At 35.0% G+C, this 15,107-nt stretch overlaps 2 protein-coding genes and 1 long non-coding RNA gene across 3 annotated transcripts; all 3 read left to right on the forward strand.

The window, feature by feature from the left end:
- The first annotated feature begins 377 nt into the window (after nt 1-377).
- LOC149492961 (uncharacterized) lies at nt 378-5,710 on the forward strand. The gene is made up of 4 exons (XR_016322973.1): nt 378-982; nt 5,163-5,225; nt 5,316-5,372; nt 5,463-5,710. It is a non-coding gene; the product is annotated as an uncharacterized LOC149492961 (long non-coding RNA).
- Nucleotides 5,711-6,488: 778 nt separating this feature from the next.
- Nucleotides 6,489-8,593, forward strand: ATL43 (RING/U-box superfamily protein). The gene has a single exon (XM_089726929.1). It carries the CDS (start codon nt 6,918-6,920, stop codon nt 8,418-8,420), a length of 1,503 nt encoding a protein of 500 aa, XP_089583055.1. The 5' UTR covers nt 6,489-6,917; the 3' UTR covers nt 8,421-8,593.
- A 1,543-nt stretch (nt 8,594-10,136) lies between these two features.
- On the forward strand, nt 10,137-13,946 carry EMB2759 (embryo defective 2759). The gene is made up of 5 exons (XM_089715761.1): nt 10,137-10,457; nt 11,013-11,083; nt 11,819-11,952; nt 12,229-12,681; nt 13,249-13,946. The coding sequence occupies exons 2-5, from the start codon at nt 11,054-11,056 to the stop codon at nt 13,661-13,663; spliced, it is 1,032 nt and encodes a 343-aa protein (XP_089571887.1). The 5' UTR covers nt 10,137-10,457; nt 11,013-11,053; the 3' UTR covers nt 13,664-13,946.
- Nucleotides 13,947-15,107: the final 1,161 nt, after the last annotated feature.

Raw genomic sequence — 15,107 nt, forward strand, 5'->3', positions numbered from 1 at the left:
ATGATTGCGACAATTATCAAAAAAATGGGTCGGGGATTTGCCCATTACTGACTTTTGCAAAACCAATCGAATAGCTCCCACGCTGATGTTTCATATTTATGTATCGGAAAAATATGAATACAAACAAATATTTAATCGCATTCCTCATAGCGGTGCTGGGTACTAATCATTTTATGTAAAATTAAATTAATAATTTCTTTTTTAAATGGATTTTACTAAGTTTAATACTTTATTGAATGAATTGTGTTATAAGTAAAATGTGACTATGAGAATTGATTTCTAAAACTTTTTTTAATAAAATAAATATTTTCTAAAAGAAATGAATTATAGATTTACTGGCTCAAACATTTGTTAATTTAATCAGAGAAACGTAAAACATTTTTTTCAATCTTCTTATTGGAGGCTTGAGCCTTCAGTAAATTATACTACCAAACAGCGAAAGCGCAAAATAAAACTTCCTCCTGTTCCTGCGAGTAGCTCACTGAAGCAAGAACCCCTACTCAATCCACAAGTTAGCATCTGCGTGGGTGTTTCTTCCTTCTTCCACCTCTGGCTTCAACAACTCTCCTTTCTTAATTGCTTGAAGGTATGTGTTGTTTCTGCCGATTTCTTTGAATTATGGTATGCTTATTTGTAAGTGTTTGACGTTTTTTCAATGAGACATGGGTATTCATTTTTCTGTATATAAAAGAATTTGCTGTATTTATGTTTCTGGGGCTTTGTTACGGATGTCTGAATCCATGACTTATTCAGAAGTTATTATTAAAAAATCAATTTGGAATAAATATGCATAGTTTGTAACTGGTCATTCAAGATTTGCGGTTTATATCTTGCGTTGGTAACCAATTGATAGAAGAGCCTGCAATGGCACTTTCTCATGGAGGCAGTTTTATGTTCTATGACACGTGTGGGACAATGCTATCTATATTTACAATGGAGTTAGCTGAATTCCCTTTGTGCAAATTTAAGAAAACGGCAACAGGTATGGCTAGTGGATCTCTATGTATTTTAAATTTTACATGCATACTTAATTCTCCCATAGAGTTTGAAATCTTGTATGTACTGTATCTTTATTGTTTAGCCTTTCTTTTCTATGCTAGTCTTTTTTTTTTTTTTTTTTTTCTTAATTATGTCCAGACTAGTACTATTTGTTCAAGGAACACTAACTGTAGTTTTTGAAAAGAGAGGGCTTTATTTCTCTATATTGTGTTATTATTGTCCAATCTCTATTCTACTATATACATACACAAAAGATTGTTCTAATATAGGAAGTAATCTAAATAGGAATAAACCTAAACTAGAAAAGACAATATTTACACTAATTACAAATATTTCAATACTCTCACTAAAGTTGCCGCATAGATATTACACATGCCCAACTTGCAAACTAAAGGATGAAACAACTTGCTATTCAAATCCTTTGTGAAAACATCAGCCTTTTGAAGCTATATAGGAGACACTTATGAAACCTTCAACTATCTTATCTTTTATAAGGTGACGATCAATCTCTATGTGCTTAGTTTGATCATGTTAGATTGGATTATTCATAATACTGATGACTGCTTTACTATCACAAAACAATGATATATTTATTGTTCCAGCCAACTTTAACTCCTCCATTAATCTACACAACTATAGGAGTTCACAGATTCACTGTGCCATAGCTCTCTCTATTCAGCTTCTGAACTGGATCTTGCAACAACAGCCTGCTTCTTGCTTCTTCATGTGACCAGATTTCCTCCAACAAAAACACAATAACCTGAGGTTGATCGCCTGTCATCAAGGGAACCAGCCCAATCCACATTTGTACAGCCTGTTATTGTCAAATGGCCATTTTTGGAAAATAAAAGTCTTCTACCTGGAGCTGATTTTAAATATCTTAGAATCCAGTGCATAGCTTCTGAGTGAGACTCCCGAGGGTCATGCATGTATTGACTCTTGACTCACTAAACTTAAAGTATAGGCAATATCTTGTCTAGTATGGGCAAGATAAATCAACCTCCCGACCAATCTTTGATACCAGCCAACATCAACTGGACTTCCCACTCCAGCTTGAAGCTTATGATTGGCTTCAATAGGTGATTCTATAGGTTTACATTCCAACATACCAGTTTCCTTAAGGAGATTAAGGATGTACTTTCTTTGAGAAATAAAAATTCCTTTTTCGGATCTAGCAACTTCTACCTCAAGGAAATATCTCAACTTTCCAAAATCCTTAATCTCAAATTCCCTAGCTAACAAACTTCTCAAGTGAGCCATTTCTTTTTCATTACTTCCAGTCATCACTATATCATCAACATAAACAATAAGCAATGTGATCTTACCTTTATGATGTTTAATGAACAAAGTATGATCAGCATCGCTCTGAATTTACCCGAAAGAAATCATAGGTTTACTAAATCTTTCAAACCATGCTCTTGGTGATTGCTTCAGCCCATATAATGACTTCTTCAGTTTGCAAACTTTTCCTCTAGTCTTGTCATCATCAAATCTAGGAGGAATTTCTATATATACCTTTTCTTTCAAATCACCATGTAGAAAAGCGTTTTGAACATCAAATTGATGTAACTCCCAGTCAAGATTTGCTGCACAAGACAACAAAATTCTGATTGTGTTCATCTTGGCTACAGGGGCAAGTGTTTCCTGGTAATCAACTCCATAGGTCTAACTGAACCTTCTGGCTACCAATCTAGCCTTGTACTCTCAATCGAACCATTTGATCTATATTTAACTGTGAACACCCATTTACATTTGACTGGCTTCTTTCCTGGTGGAGGAATTACAAGATCTCATGTCTCGTTTTTTGCCAAAGTTCTCATCTCCTCAACCATTGCAGCCTTCCATTTTGAGTCCTGTAATGCCTCTTGCCAATCCTGCGGTATAGAAACGGAAGAAACAGACAAAACAAAGATTTTATAGGAAGGGGACAGAGCATTATAGGAGATAAAATGGGAGATGGGATGTTTAGTGCATTTCTAACTCCTTTCTAAGAGCAATAGGAATATCTAGGTCATTGTCAGAAGGGCTAGAATTAAGATTAGGATCAGAATCAACAGGGATTAAAGAAGACGCACCAAGTTCTTATTCTTCTGTATTTTAGGGCTTGAAATTGGAGAGGACGGTTAACTTGTAATTCTGTATTTTCATTGCAAGTAAGTCTGTGAAGCGGCATCCCATATCTTCTTAGCTGTATCAAGAAGTAAATATCCTCGTGAAATGGTTGGCTGCATAGAATTGATTAGCCAAGACATAATAAGGGAGTTCTCTGATTTCCACTTGTTATAACTCGGATCTGTCGAAACTGGTGTTGGTGCTCCACCGTCAAGATATCCCTGCAAAGCTCTAGCCTCAATGAATAGCAAACAAGGAACGAGACTAAGCAAAGTAATTTATACCATCTAACTTCACTGGACTAATCTGGAGTGAAGGATTCTCCGAGTGAAAAATTACATCTACCTTTTTTTCGTCAACTATACTGTCAGTCCAAAAAATTTGATAGCTAATTCAAAAATTGGAACCGGAAATCACACAGGCATTAGTAAGTGAGATGAAATCAAAAAAAAAAAAAAAAAAAACAAAGGAACCAACACAAAGTCAAAATTGGGACTGAGTGACCAGTGGGTCTGAGTCGCAGCATCAAAACAAGACCACCGGAACAAGAATCGTCAGCAAAGGTCACTGAAAAACGCCGCACGCACCTGTGCGTGAAGAAAGGTCAGAAACTTTCGGCAGCACGTGTGCACAAGCGCGTGATCGGACGGCCACAGAATTTGACCGAAAGGCCGATCAGCGATTGCTCCTCCTTCTGAAGTAGCAGTGATGACCAACTTCCTCTCCTAGTGGCGCTACTTGGAACTCAGACCTGTTTGCGGACAAAAAACCTATGCCGAAAAATCACGGCAAGGCTCTGAGACCATGTAGTTTTTGTAAAGGGAGAGTTTTATTTTTCTATATTGTGTTGTTATTGTCCAATCTCTACTCTACTATATATATACACAAAAGATTGTTTCAATATTGGAAGTAATCTAAATAGCAATAAATCTAAACTAGAAAAGACAATATTTACACTAATTACGAAGATTTCAACACTAACATATGCACAAAACTGATGTCTATGTCAGTTTACTTATTAGAGGATGCATCTAGCTGTCAAGTTATATTGGTTCTTTTTCTGAACTTCTGTTAGTTTATTTTGGATTGTATCTTCTTAGTAGTATGCAAAACTCCATCTCTCTCTATGATTTTTGGTTCGTTACATTCTAAATTTTTTCCCTACTGTCTCATAGTTATCTGAAAGAGAAATATCCTATAAAGTCACTGCTGAGGTGAGCGTGGAACTAACTTGCCTGAGCTGATATTTTCATGTGTTTTAAAGTACCTTTGGCAAAAAATATTGATAGGACTTAAAGGTTATATTGCCATGTAAATAGACTCAACTATCTTAAAAGTTTTTCTGCCTGCTTGAGGTGTCAGTTTCAAGGATTATTTAGTATTCCAAGTGGGCATTTGTTAATTCCCTTTTATGGATGAGGAATCTGCCTATTATGTTTATAGATCTTTGTTTGGTTACAAGGGGAACTTTTATCCCAAACTGAAGTCTACTGGATTATACGATCATGTCTGTCTTTGTCTTTTTCTCCCTGTATTGACATTATTGAGTGGACTGTGCAAGGATGCATTAGGTTAAGTGGAGAGGTTCCCTTCTCTCTACAAAATTTACTATGAAGGGAAAGAGAAAGTTACTTGCTTAATGGAACTGTTTCGCTCTTATTCTTTGGTGTGAACAGGGAAGCTTTTTTTTTTTGTGTTGGTTTTGTTTTTTTGGGGGGGAGGCTGTTGGTACGTACTTATTGAACCTTAAGACTTCAGTCCATGATGAAGTTTGGCCACTAGGTCACGGCATTATGCCAGTGTCTGTCCACTTTCCATATGCAAGTTTCATTTTGGTTGGATGAAAATATCGAGTTACTATACTACTATTACTCCATGCTTTAGATGAAAATAACTATAAAGAACAACAACTGTCCATTTTTCATCCAGAAGCTCTGGTTCCAACATTTTTCTGCTGTAGTGCTACTATGTCAATATGCTTGTGTTTGATGATTTTTGTCATTTAGTTTCAAGTTATCATATCTTCTTGTTCATATACCCTGATTTTGTAGGATATGAGAAGGGATCTAGGCATCTCACATTTTGAAGGAAAGATAGAGTATAAAGACATTGAGGTAACCACATTGTACTATAGCAATAAAAGGCATAGTCTTATTTTTCAGAGTCAGCTGCTAATTCTTTGAATGTCACTTTTTGCTTGACAGATAAATAAGAAGTGTGAAAAATGCAGCAACACAAAGCTTAAATTTTCTACTAGACAAGTATTCTCCCACTCTTACACTTTCTATCACTGTCCTGTTTGTTCTCATAGGTTTACTGAGAATTGAGTTTCTGTAAGTGCAAATTTACAGGATCCACCTAAGGCAGAGGTCAGTGCTGGAATGATTTAAGGATTTCATTGCTGAAGGTGCACAGACAGTGTGATTTATAGCAAACCATTGATTAGCTAAACAAAGACGATTAACAATTTTGGTGACGGACGGGTCAAACTTACATTCCAAATTTCAAAATTTTCTTGGTTTGTACTTCTTCTATTGGATTTTGACAAGACCTTATTAAATTTTAATGTAGAGATTTAAAATGCTCTGATTTGTGATCCTGTTTTGATTTTCAGAACTTTTCCCTTGTGTTAATAGTTGTGCATTAGTTAAAAGCATCCCTAACCATGTTGGTCTCAAGGAAGAGAGCATGCATGTTCATGTTCCACCAAAAGTCAGTAGCTCAGATTGGAAGGATTAGAGGGGAAAGAAGGTGCTAAATGCTTAATTTCCTCTTTTGCCCTTAAAATTTATAAATGATGAAGCTATTCTTAAATGGCTGTTTTGCCTGTGCACAGCCAATTAAGAACTACATCTTGTTTGTTGACTATCTTATTTAGCCTTTTGGATGACAACAAATAATTATATTATTGAAACAGGAAATACCAGAGGTTTCTAAGCATTTGGGATTTGATGACAATAGATATACATACACACACACACACATTTTGCAATGTTGACAAAATAGTAACGCATCTCAAATACAGATCCTTCCAAAACTTAGAACAGGAACATGCAAATGGTTATTGTACGACGGCTATCAGCCATCTTATCATTTTTGCAGCAGATACGTTATGATAGGATCCTTATTATTCCTTTTTCCTAGAAGATGATTACCAATTCCAAATTAATTAATTAAATAGGGTTAGCCATGAACAAAGTTCATGGAAAAGAGTATATATATAAATACACACTCCTTATATTATTATAGTAACACTATAAGATTGGCAGAAGCAAATTTCATCTCTACGTCCGAGGATTTGGAATGTGGAATTTAAAGTATTTAAAGTCTCTGCTGTTGAAAGAGTTTTATTTCAATATCATCCATTTCCGAGCATGGACACGTAGTATATATAAAAATAAAAGAAGGGGCAGAAGACACGAGACCGGCATTGACAAATTCTGGTGGGATGTGAGGGACCAATCTGTGTGGGTTTAGCTTGTTGATAGTGCAATGCCAAACATGTGTCACGTGTTTGGTCCCTGTCTTTCTTTCTTACTGCTCATTCGCCCATTTGAGGCTCATATCTCTCCCTCTCTCCTTTTCACCTCAACTCCCAACTATGCACACCTTCTTCTTTTTCTTCTCTTCAAAATATTACTTCATTAATATCAATAATTGTCAGTTTTAATTATACTATACTAATTCAGTTACAGACCTTTGTCTCTGTCTTTTCTCTCCGGTCTATTCCATAAAGAATCTCTCTCTCTCTCTCTCTCTCTCTCTTTCTTTGCTCCTGAACTTTCATTAGCTTGCCATCATATTTCATGCCCTTTCTCAACTTCTTCTTCTTCTTCTTTCTTTCTTTACTCTCCAATCTCTTTCAACCTTTATTTGCGGATGTTGATTCGAGAAAAACGCCTCCTCTACGTATGACCACTTCCTTATCAAATCCACCACCACCTCCTCCTCCCCTTCCTCCACCACTGCCGGATTATGTCAATACCTCATCACCGTTTAAACCAAGCATTGCCATTATAGTTGGTGTTTTAACTGCTATGTTCTCTATTACCCTACTCCTCCTCCTATACGCCAAACACTGTAAACGTGCTAACGGCGTCGTTTTTAATGGTTTTCACGGCGACTCTTTGACGAGAGGAGGAGGCCCTACATCAGGGAGAAAGAACTCCGGTATTGACAGAGCGGTAATTGAGTCACTTCCGGTATTCCGCTTCAGCTCACTTAGAGGCCAAAAGGACGGTCTCGAATGCGCTGTTTGTTTAACGAAATTTGAGTCTGCAGAGGTTCTTCGATTACTTCCAAAATGCAAACACGCTTTTCACGTAGAATGTGTCGATACTTGGCTCGACGCCCATTCTACCTGCCCTCTCTGTCGCCACCGTGTCGACCCCGAAGATATTCTCTTAATCGATCACGACAACGCCAATATTCTACATGGCAACCACCCGCCACCGCCGGAGGATTCTGACTCGTTGCACGTCGAGAACGGAACATCCGATACCGATTCTGAAGTATATCGGCGAATTTCTGGTAGGCATTCCTCTGCCGGAGAGAGGGCCAGTAATTTCCTTTCACAAATTGTTATTCAGAGACCGAGTGGCGGGTCGGAAATGGTTCCTTCTCGGTTTAATGGTGGTCTGACGTCGTTTGCTAGAAGGTCGTTGGATAGTTTTTGTTTGAAAAAGAAGAGTAGTAATAATGAGTCCGTGGTCGTTGGATGCTTCGACCGGTATCAGTCGCATCAAAGAAAAGACGGGCTTCTTCTCTTAACCAACAACGGTGATGGTGATGGTGACGGTGATCCTCGTCGAGGATCGAGACGAACAACCATGGTGACAGGTGTAGCTGCAGGTGCGACTGCAGGTGTGGACAAGACAAGATTCGAGCATCGGATCATCATATCAGGAAGTGGGTTCCACCATAGATGGAGCGACGTACGTCCGTCAGATCTGTTATATATACGGTCAGAAATGATTATCTTTGACAATCACAGATTATCATCGGTCTTCGGATCTCGACCGTCAGTCGGCAGGCGGCAAATGAATAATATTAACAGAGTGATCGGAGAGGGCGGTGCAGGTGGCATTGATAGCGGTGACTGTAGTAGTGGCAGAAGCATAATAAATTGTAGAAGCGTGTCGGAAATCACAGGACTGAGCAGGTTTTCGAGCAGCGAGAGTAATAACAGCCGTCACCATCGAGAACGACGGGCAGGGGTTGTATCGAGATGGTTGGCTTGGATTTCTTCTCAGTCACAACTAGTGGTACGACACGACCGTACTACTCCCAGTGTTGTCGCTGTGGTTTAGGGCTTAGGGGTTTTTCTTTCACTTTTTTTTAAATATTTTTAATTATTTACCTTACCTTATAGTAAATCTCACACGATAAAAAGTTAGGAACGACCAACTGCTACGACTAGATACTACTAATCGATTAGATTTTTGGATTATTATTATTATTTTAATTTTAGGCTTCAAAACAATTATTTTAGACCTAAAAAAAAAAAGTACTACTACTATACTATTTCAGTGGATCTTTTAAAAGGAACCGTCCGATGTAGAATTTATACATAGATACCGACAAAAAGCACATGGATCGAAGACGAGACACAGGAAACAGCTGTTATACTGTTCGCTAAAAAGGAAATATTTTTTCATTTTCTAGAAAAAAAAAATCAAAAAGTAAATTATAGCAGTGTATTTAATTATTAAAATTATTTCATCTGTCGGTTCCTGCAAGCAAGTTATAAAAAGACTGCCATGCGAAGTAGATGATCTTTGATCAGTTTTATTTCTTTTTATCTACACAATTAGGATTTTTACCTTGAATAGGGATTAAGCCATTGAACATGATTTAATTAATTTTATATATTCTAATTATAAAAATTGAGAAATAACTTAAAAACACTCAATTTATTTTTTTCTAATAATATCTAAATTGTATTTATTTGAGGGGAAAATTTTGTAGAATGATTCCTTATGTGGAGCCATTGATTGCCAATCGTTAAGAAGAGAGAGGAGTGATTGGCCTTTCTCTTTGTTTCTTTCATTTATGGCTCAAACATTGCTTTTTTCGTCTAAGTAAGAAGCTGCTTCTGTGATGCCAGCCCAAAGCCCAAAAGCTGTTTCTCCATTCTTGAACTTGGCTTCTCTTCTCTTGGTTTGCTGATAAAAGCCCTTTCTTTACATAATTGAAGAAATGTTATGGGTAAAATTTTCTCTGGCTTCTTATGGGAAATTACAATTCCCTCTAATCAAGATTAATTAGGAAATTAAATAAAAAAAAATATCATTTTAGAAGCATGCAATTTTCTGTGGAAGTTCCAAAATATTGCAAATCACAATTTAAGATCTCTTTTTCTTGATTAAGGTATGGGTTAGGACAGGGGTTATATCAAAACAAATCAAATTTATCTCTTATACTAGCTTTCGCCTCAAGGTAAAATTCTTTTACTTGTAATTTTTAAATTATAAATTCTAAATAGTCCATCGATTTCTTTTTATACTAACAAGCTCTAATTTAACAAGAAAAACCAAGTACTTTACAAACTCAGAAAACGGAAAATATTCAATTAAGATTGAATTTTTATTCTAAAGAATTCTCAATTTTGCTATTAAGAATCACTATTTTTTATATTCAAAAGTCCATAACTAACAAAATACTGTTATTTCAAGTAACAAGGAGTGACATTCAAAAAAATTATGCAAAAATAACATACAACTTTACAAAAATGGAATTCATTTAACCCAACATATTATTTATTTATTATTGAGAAAGGAAAATTTGAATTTGTGTATTTATTGTTAGATTATATTTATTTCATTATAAAATAAATACCAATCATAAAAACTTTAAAGTTAAAAATAAAATTTTACAAGTTTGTCACACACACATATATTTAAATAGAAATCCCAAATTCCTAATATTTTTAAAATCACCCGTCATTATCTCAATAATCTGAGACACACAGCATTAGTTTTTGAAATATATATATTCTCTTTTAAAAAAAAAATTTCACTATTTGGATTCCGATTTGTAAAAGTGTATTCTCTTTGTCCTGAGTGATCTGCCTTACCCTCAAGTTTCTGTAGCGAAATTGTTATCCACTGTTAAATGACCATTAAAAGGCTAAAAGTTCCCCTTTCTACAAACCCCAATTAATTCACCAACCATAGAAGAGTTTTCTTTCTTCTCGTCTCCTTCTATCTCTCTCTTTATCCATTCTGCTTACCAGAGTTCAATTTTAAGATAACACAAACCAAAAAGGTTCTTTCTTTCTTGGCATTATCTATCTTTTACATCTTCAAAGATTGTGCTTTGGATAGCTCATGAATTCATGTGGACGGGTTAGTGCAAATTTTATCTTTCGCTTTATTTATTTGTTAGCTTAGCTTCAATTATTGAATTTTGGCCTCAATTTTTCGTAAACCCTTATACACGGGTTTGCTTTTATTAGGGTTTTTTCTTTATGGCTATGTCCAATTAGGTTTATCCTTTCGGTTTCCCAGAAAAATTGTGGTGAAGGAAAAGGGTATCAAACTTTTAAGCTTTCTGCATTTACACAAGCGATAAACTGAATTAAATTAAATGTTTTTTTTAGTTGTTTTTTGGGATAAGGTGGAAAACTCAGCTCAATTCAGCCGATACAAAAAGATAGAATTTCTGACTTATTGCAAGTCAACTTAGTTATCGTTATATTCTTGAAATTTGAAGCTTTTGTGAACACCGCAAAAAATTTAAATACCTTTCTTATTCATAATCTTTTTTGGTGGTAGACTTGGCGGTATAGTTTATATCGTTTGTTTTTATTTTTGGGTCAAATTTACTTGTTTTCACTTTTAGCTAATATGTGTGCCTTGACAATGTTTTTTTTTTTAATTTTTTTTTATTTTTTAAATTAGGTCTTTGTTGAGTAAATGAGTGGCTGCTTAAAGTGGAGAAAATGGCATTAGTGACCCATCAAATGCAGCAGGTAATTTGAGAAACGTTTTGATTAACAGTTTATTTGGGCATCTGATTGTTGATGAAATGCAAATTTGTGTAGAGGTTGTGGCCACAAAATTATATTATTAGCCAATTTTCCTCAATTCATTTAGACCCTGATCCTTTGTGATAAAAATTGCTGCCATCCTTGTCACTTCCATTGCTTTTTCAATACAGGAACCTTTTTAGTAATAAAAGAGAACATTTAGTTTAAGTTTTGTAAAGATTGGCAATTAAAGGTTGTAGTTCTGTTTAGTGCAGTCTATACTTGTTTGTTTATTTTCTTTCAATCTTTTGTATGTAAGAGACTCCACATGTGTCCTTGGGTTTATGGAAGTTCAAATACCCTTGAGCAGTAAGCTTTGTTATTTTAGGATAATAATTTTACATTGTATAGAGTGGTTAATGTATTGCTTTTGGAAAATGTTTCTTGGTGCCAAAGATGATTTTATTTAATTTTAATGCTGGGTCTCTAAATTTTGAATCTGAATTTATGCCTCGTGCATGAGTCAGATAGAAATGGTCAAGTTTAATACATTGGAGCTCGTATTTGAGGTGAATACAATTGGGCATGGTCAATTGTTCTGCAAATTCCTGTGTTTAGGACTATCATGCATTGTTGTTATGTCAGCTTCTCGATTTATTGAAGATACTTCCGCAGCTTCTCATACCAGATTTCAAGACTCAAGTATCTTAACTTTTGAGATTTTGCCTTTATTTTCAGGGTTCTTACACAACATTTCCCATGAGACCTTTATCATGGAGCAAAGGGTTCAAGTTGAAGCAACATGTATCAACACTTCATATGTTTGGAAGAATAGATAGGCGCTCCCCAATAAAGCGTAATATTCGTTTAAGGTAAGGAATGCTAGCTAAACCTTTCAATTAGTTTGTTTCTTTACCTATCCAAATGGCTTGTGTTCAGAAGATTGATTTCAAACCTCAAATTATTGGGTTAATTTTGGCTTATTGATTAATTATATGATGTCAAGGAGCTGTCTTGATTCATTATTTTCTCCAATGCTTCTCTATTGGTGAAACTTTGCTGCGGGCATATGCATTTCCTTTGAAATGACATTCCCTCTTTATCCAATGAATGATAAAAGCAGAAATTGAGTTAATTTGTTTCCACAGTGTAGGGGCTTGTGTTAACGGATCCAGATTGAAACTTTTGAAAATCGCAGCCTTTAAAGGAAGTGTACGGAACGATGAATCTGGAAACAGAGCAAATGGATCCAAAGTTTCCAAGAATTCTGTTAAAGTTTCTTATGTACCAAAAGAAAGTGGGGAGACCATAATGGGATCTCCAAAGGTTCATAGTGTTCCAGTTTCCTATACCTCTGAAGCAAATGAGGGAATCGCAGGATCTCCTGTTATCCACAAATTATTCAAGAAATGGTTGAACATGTTGCGCACACAGCCACCAAGTCAAGTAGTGGATGAAATTCTGGAAGGACCACCTCCGAGTGAAGAATTACAACAAACTCAGAGTACTGCTCAAACCAAAGGAAGTGGTGAGATTGTGGAGGCAGTTTGGAGTCACTTTCTGGGACTAGACGCAACAATAAAGATACCCTTATTGATTTTGTAAGTACAACTATTTCTAACAGGCCTCCTTTTATATCTTTTCCTTTGTGTGTTTCTTGTAATTGCAAGGTATTCTTGCTTGTCCATGACTTCACTTCTATTTTAAACTAAAAGGTGAAGGTGAATGTCAGTGAGAGTAAGGCATGAATTGTTCAATTTCATTCATCTATCAAGCGATGATATTTGGTAAAGATTGGTTTAATAAAGAAAAGGGGAAAAAAGGAGTTGATTTTAATCATTGCTTTCTTGCTAAAGGAGAATATGGCTTCAAATTTTGCTGGGAGATTTATATTGAGCTGACTCAACTACTATGAGAAGGGTTTTTTTTTTTTTTTTTTTCCTTTTTTTAATTTGTGTAACTTGCAGAATTATTATTAGATTTTGTCATAAACTTTGCACCACTGCTTGCAATGTTGTGTACAAGATTGTTAGTTTTAATAATGAGTTGTTGCACCATTTTTACTTCTAGATGATTTACCTGACTTGGTTAACTTCTAGGAGCTTTTTTACTTCTTTTATCATGTTACAAGAAATTTTTTGCTTCTAACTGCTTTGCTGTATTTGCAGCATTCCCATGTACTTTGCAGTCAATGTAATTTATGGGGTTCAAGTATCAAAGGAGTTAACTCCTTTGTGGATTTTGGGGCCATTAGCTGTTGCATTCTACATCAAGATGCTTCGAGTTTTATGGGCTCTGTATGTCTTCAGCTTTAAACAGACAGTTAAAGTACTCAAGAATTTACCTACTTACTATGCAGTGGCCTCCAGCTATATTTCTCAGGGGAAGCTTAAAGAAGATATACAAGCTCACGTATTCCAACCTATGATAGATTTTAAGAACTTGGACTATAAAGAATTGTCAAAGAAAAAGATGAAGGAATTCGAAGAGTGGTTTGTCGATAAGTATCTTGATTTTGTGGAATCTATATGGCCCTATTATTGTCGGACTATCAGATTTTTAAAGAGGGCTAATTTGATTTGAAATTGGTAATGTTAAGGTTTAGGCGAGGGCAAAATGTTGGAAGTTAGGTTTCTCTGGAAAATGTTTCAGGAGGTTGAGATTTTTGAAATAGAGCTGGCAAACCCCATTTTAGACTTGGGGTTCTTTGTATGTCTTCAGGCAAACTCAAGGATCACAGCAAAAGCAGAATATTCACATTCTGTATTTTTGTAGGGCATTCATGCACAAGATTCCTATCATCTTTTTTTATTCTTGTACTATGTTCTTTGAGGTTATATAAAGCCATGAAAGTGATTTATCTCTACTTAGTTATAAATGGGATTTGTATGTTTGATCTTTCTATCATATTTTGCCACTGTCACTTGGTTTACAAAGATTCTGTAAACATAAGACTTGCATTTTGGGTTTGCAAAGCCATTGATTTTTGAAGACAAGAAATGAGGAAAATGATTTGCTTCCATTTATCCATTGATGTTGAGTTGAAGTTCGTTCAATTTTTATTGATATTGAGTTGAAGTTTGTTCAATTTGCTGCTGCTTGCTCTAGTAGAATTCTGGGTGAAATGTTGAGGTCCAGTTATTGTTCTTTGCAATGTATGCGTGCTGTGCTACCCGTGCAGAAATTACAAATATACCCTTTTCATTATTTGTATTCATGTTGTTCAGTCGACAAAATAAATAATTTGTATTGAATGCACTATTTTCATCAAATTTTATGATTCAACATCTATATTAGATGTAGGTTAAATTGCCAAAAAAAAAAAAAAACTTGAATTTAGACATTTTTGACGAATTTAGTCAATACTTTTAATTTTGTTAATTGCTACTTTAGATTTATTTTTTCTCTTGTCAATTACAACTTCTGTCCTTATTTGGCCGTCAATCGGCTTCACAGCATGTCAAATCACATTTACATGACTGTTCTTTGGTTGTGAGTTGAAAGATTGTATTATTGAAATAGTTTCTTTCTGGTCTCGTTCCAAATTTGAAAGAATTTGATATGATTTTATAACTAATGAGCTCTTGACAGATTTTCGAAAGACAACTCACACCATCAATAATTTTAATATCTGCCAATTATGTTTTTTTGTTCCCGGCATCACTTGACCATGTTCAATTTGACTTTGGATCAAGAGGAGAATTGATAATAAAAAATAAATAAATAGTATCGGCTAAATTTGAAAAAACAAAGTTGATAATTGTTTTAGTGATTAATCACTTAGATATATTATTTTATTTTTATATTTTTTATACCGTATAACTTCATTCAAGAAATTGAAATGCCAAATAATATAAAAATATTATTGATATATTATTTAACTAGCAATAAAAATCAACAGTTCCTGACCATCAAAAGAAGGACTGAATTGATTGAATCTTAATATTATTATTTATTTTCAAAATTTAAATTACACTTAAAAATCACAAATTGAAAAGGAAAATCTACATTGGATTTGTAGTTAACT

The sequence above is a fragment of the Jatropha curcas genome, chromosome 10 (assembly GCF_041381405.1).
Source record: "Jatropha curcas cultivar XTBG-Jc1 chromosome 10, XTBG_Jcur_1.0, whole genome shotgun sequence".
NCBI classification, from domain to species: domain Eukaryota; kingdom Viridiplantae; phylum Streptophyta; class Magnoliopsida; order Malpighiales; family Euphorbiaceae; genus Jatropha; species Jatropha curcas.

What these genes read in the sequence shown, in the direction of transcription:
- ATL43 (XM_089726929.1), top strand. Translation starts at nt 6,918, where the DNA reads ATGCCCTTTCTCAACTTCTTCTTCTTCTTCTTTCTTTCTTTACTCTCC.
- EMB2759 (XM_089715761.1), top strand. Translation starts at nt 11,054, where the DNA reads ATGGCATTAGTGACCCATCAAATGCAGCAG. An exon ending in AAGCGTAATATTCGTTTAAG is followed by an intron (nt 11,953 to 12,228) that starts GTAAGGAATGCT and finishes TTGTTTCCACAG; the next exon opens with TGTAGGGGCTTGTGTTAACG. An exon ending in AAGATACCCTTATTGATTTT is followed by an intron (nt 12,682 to 13,248) that starts GTAAGTACAACT and finishes CTGTATTTGCAG; the next exon opens with CATTCCCATGTACTTTGCAG.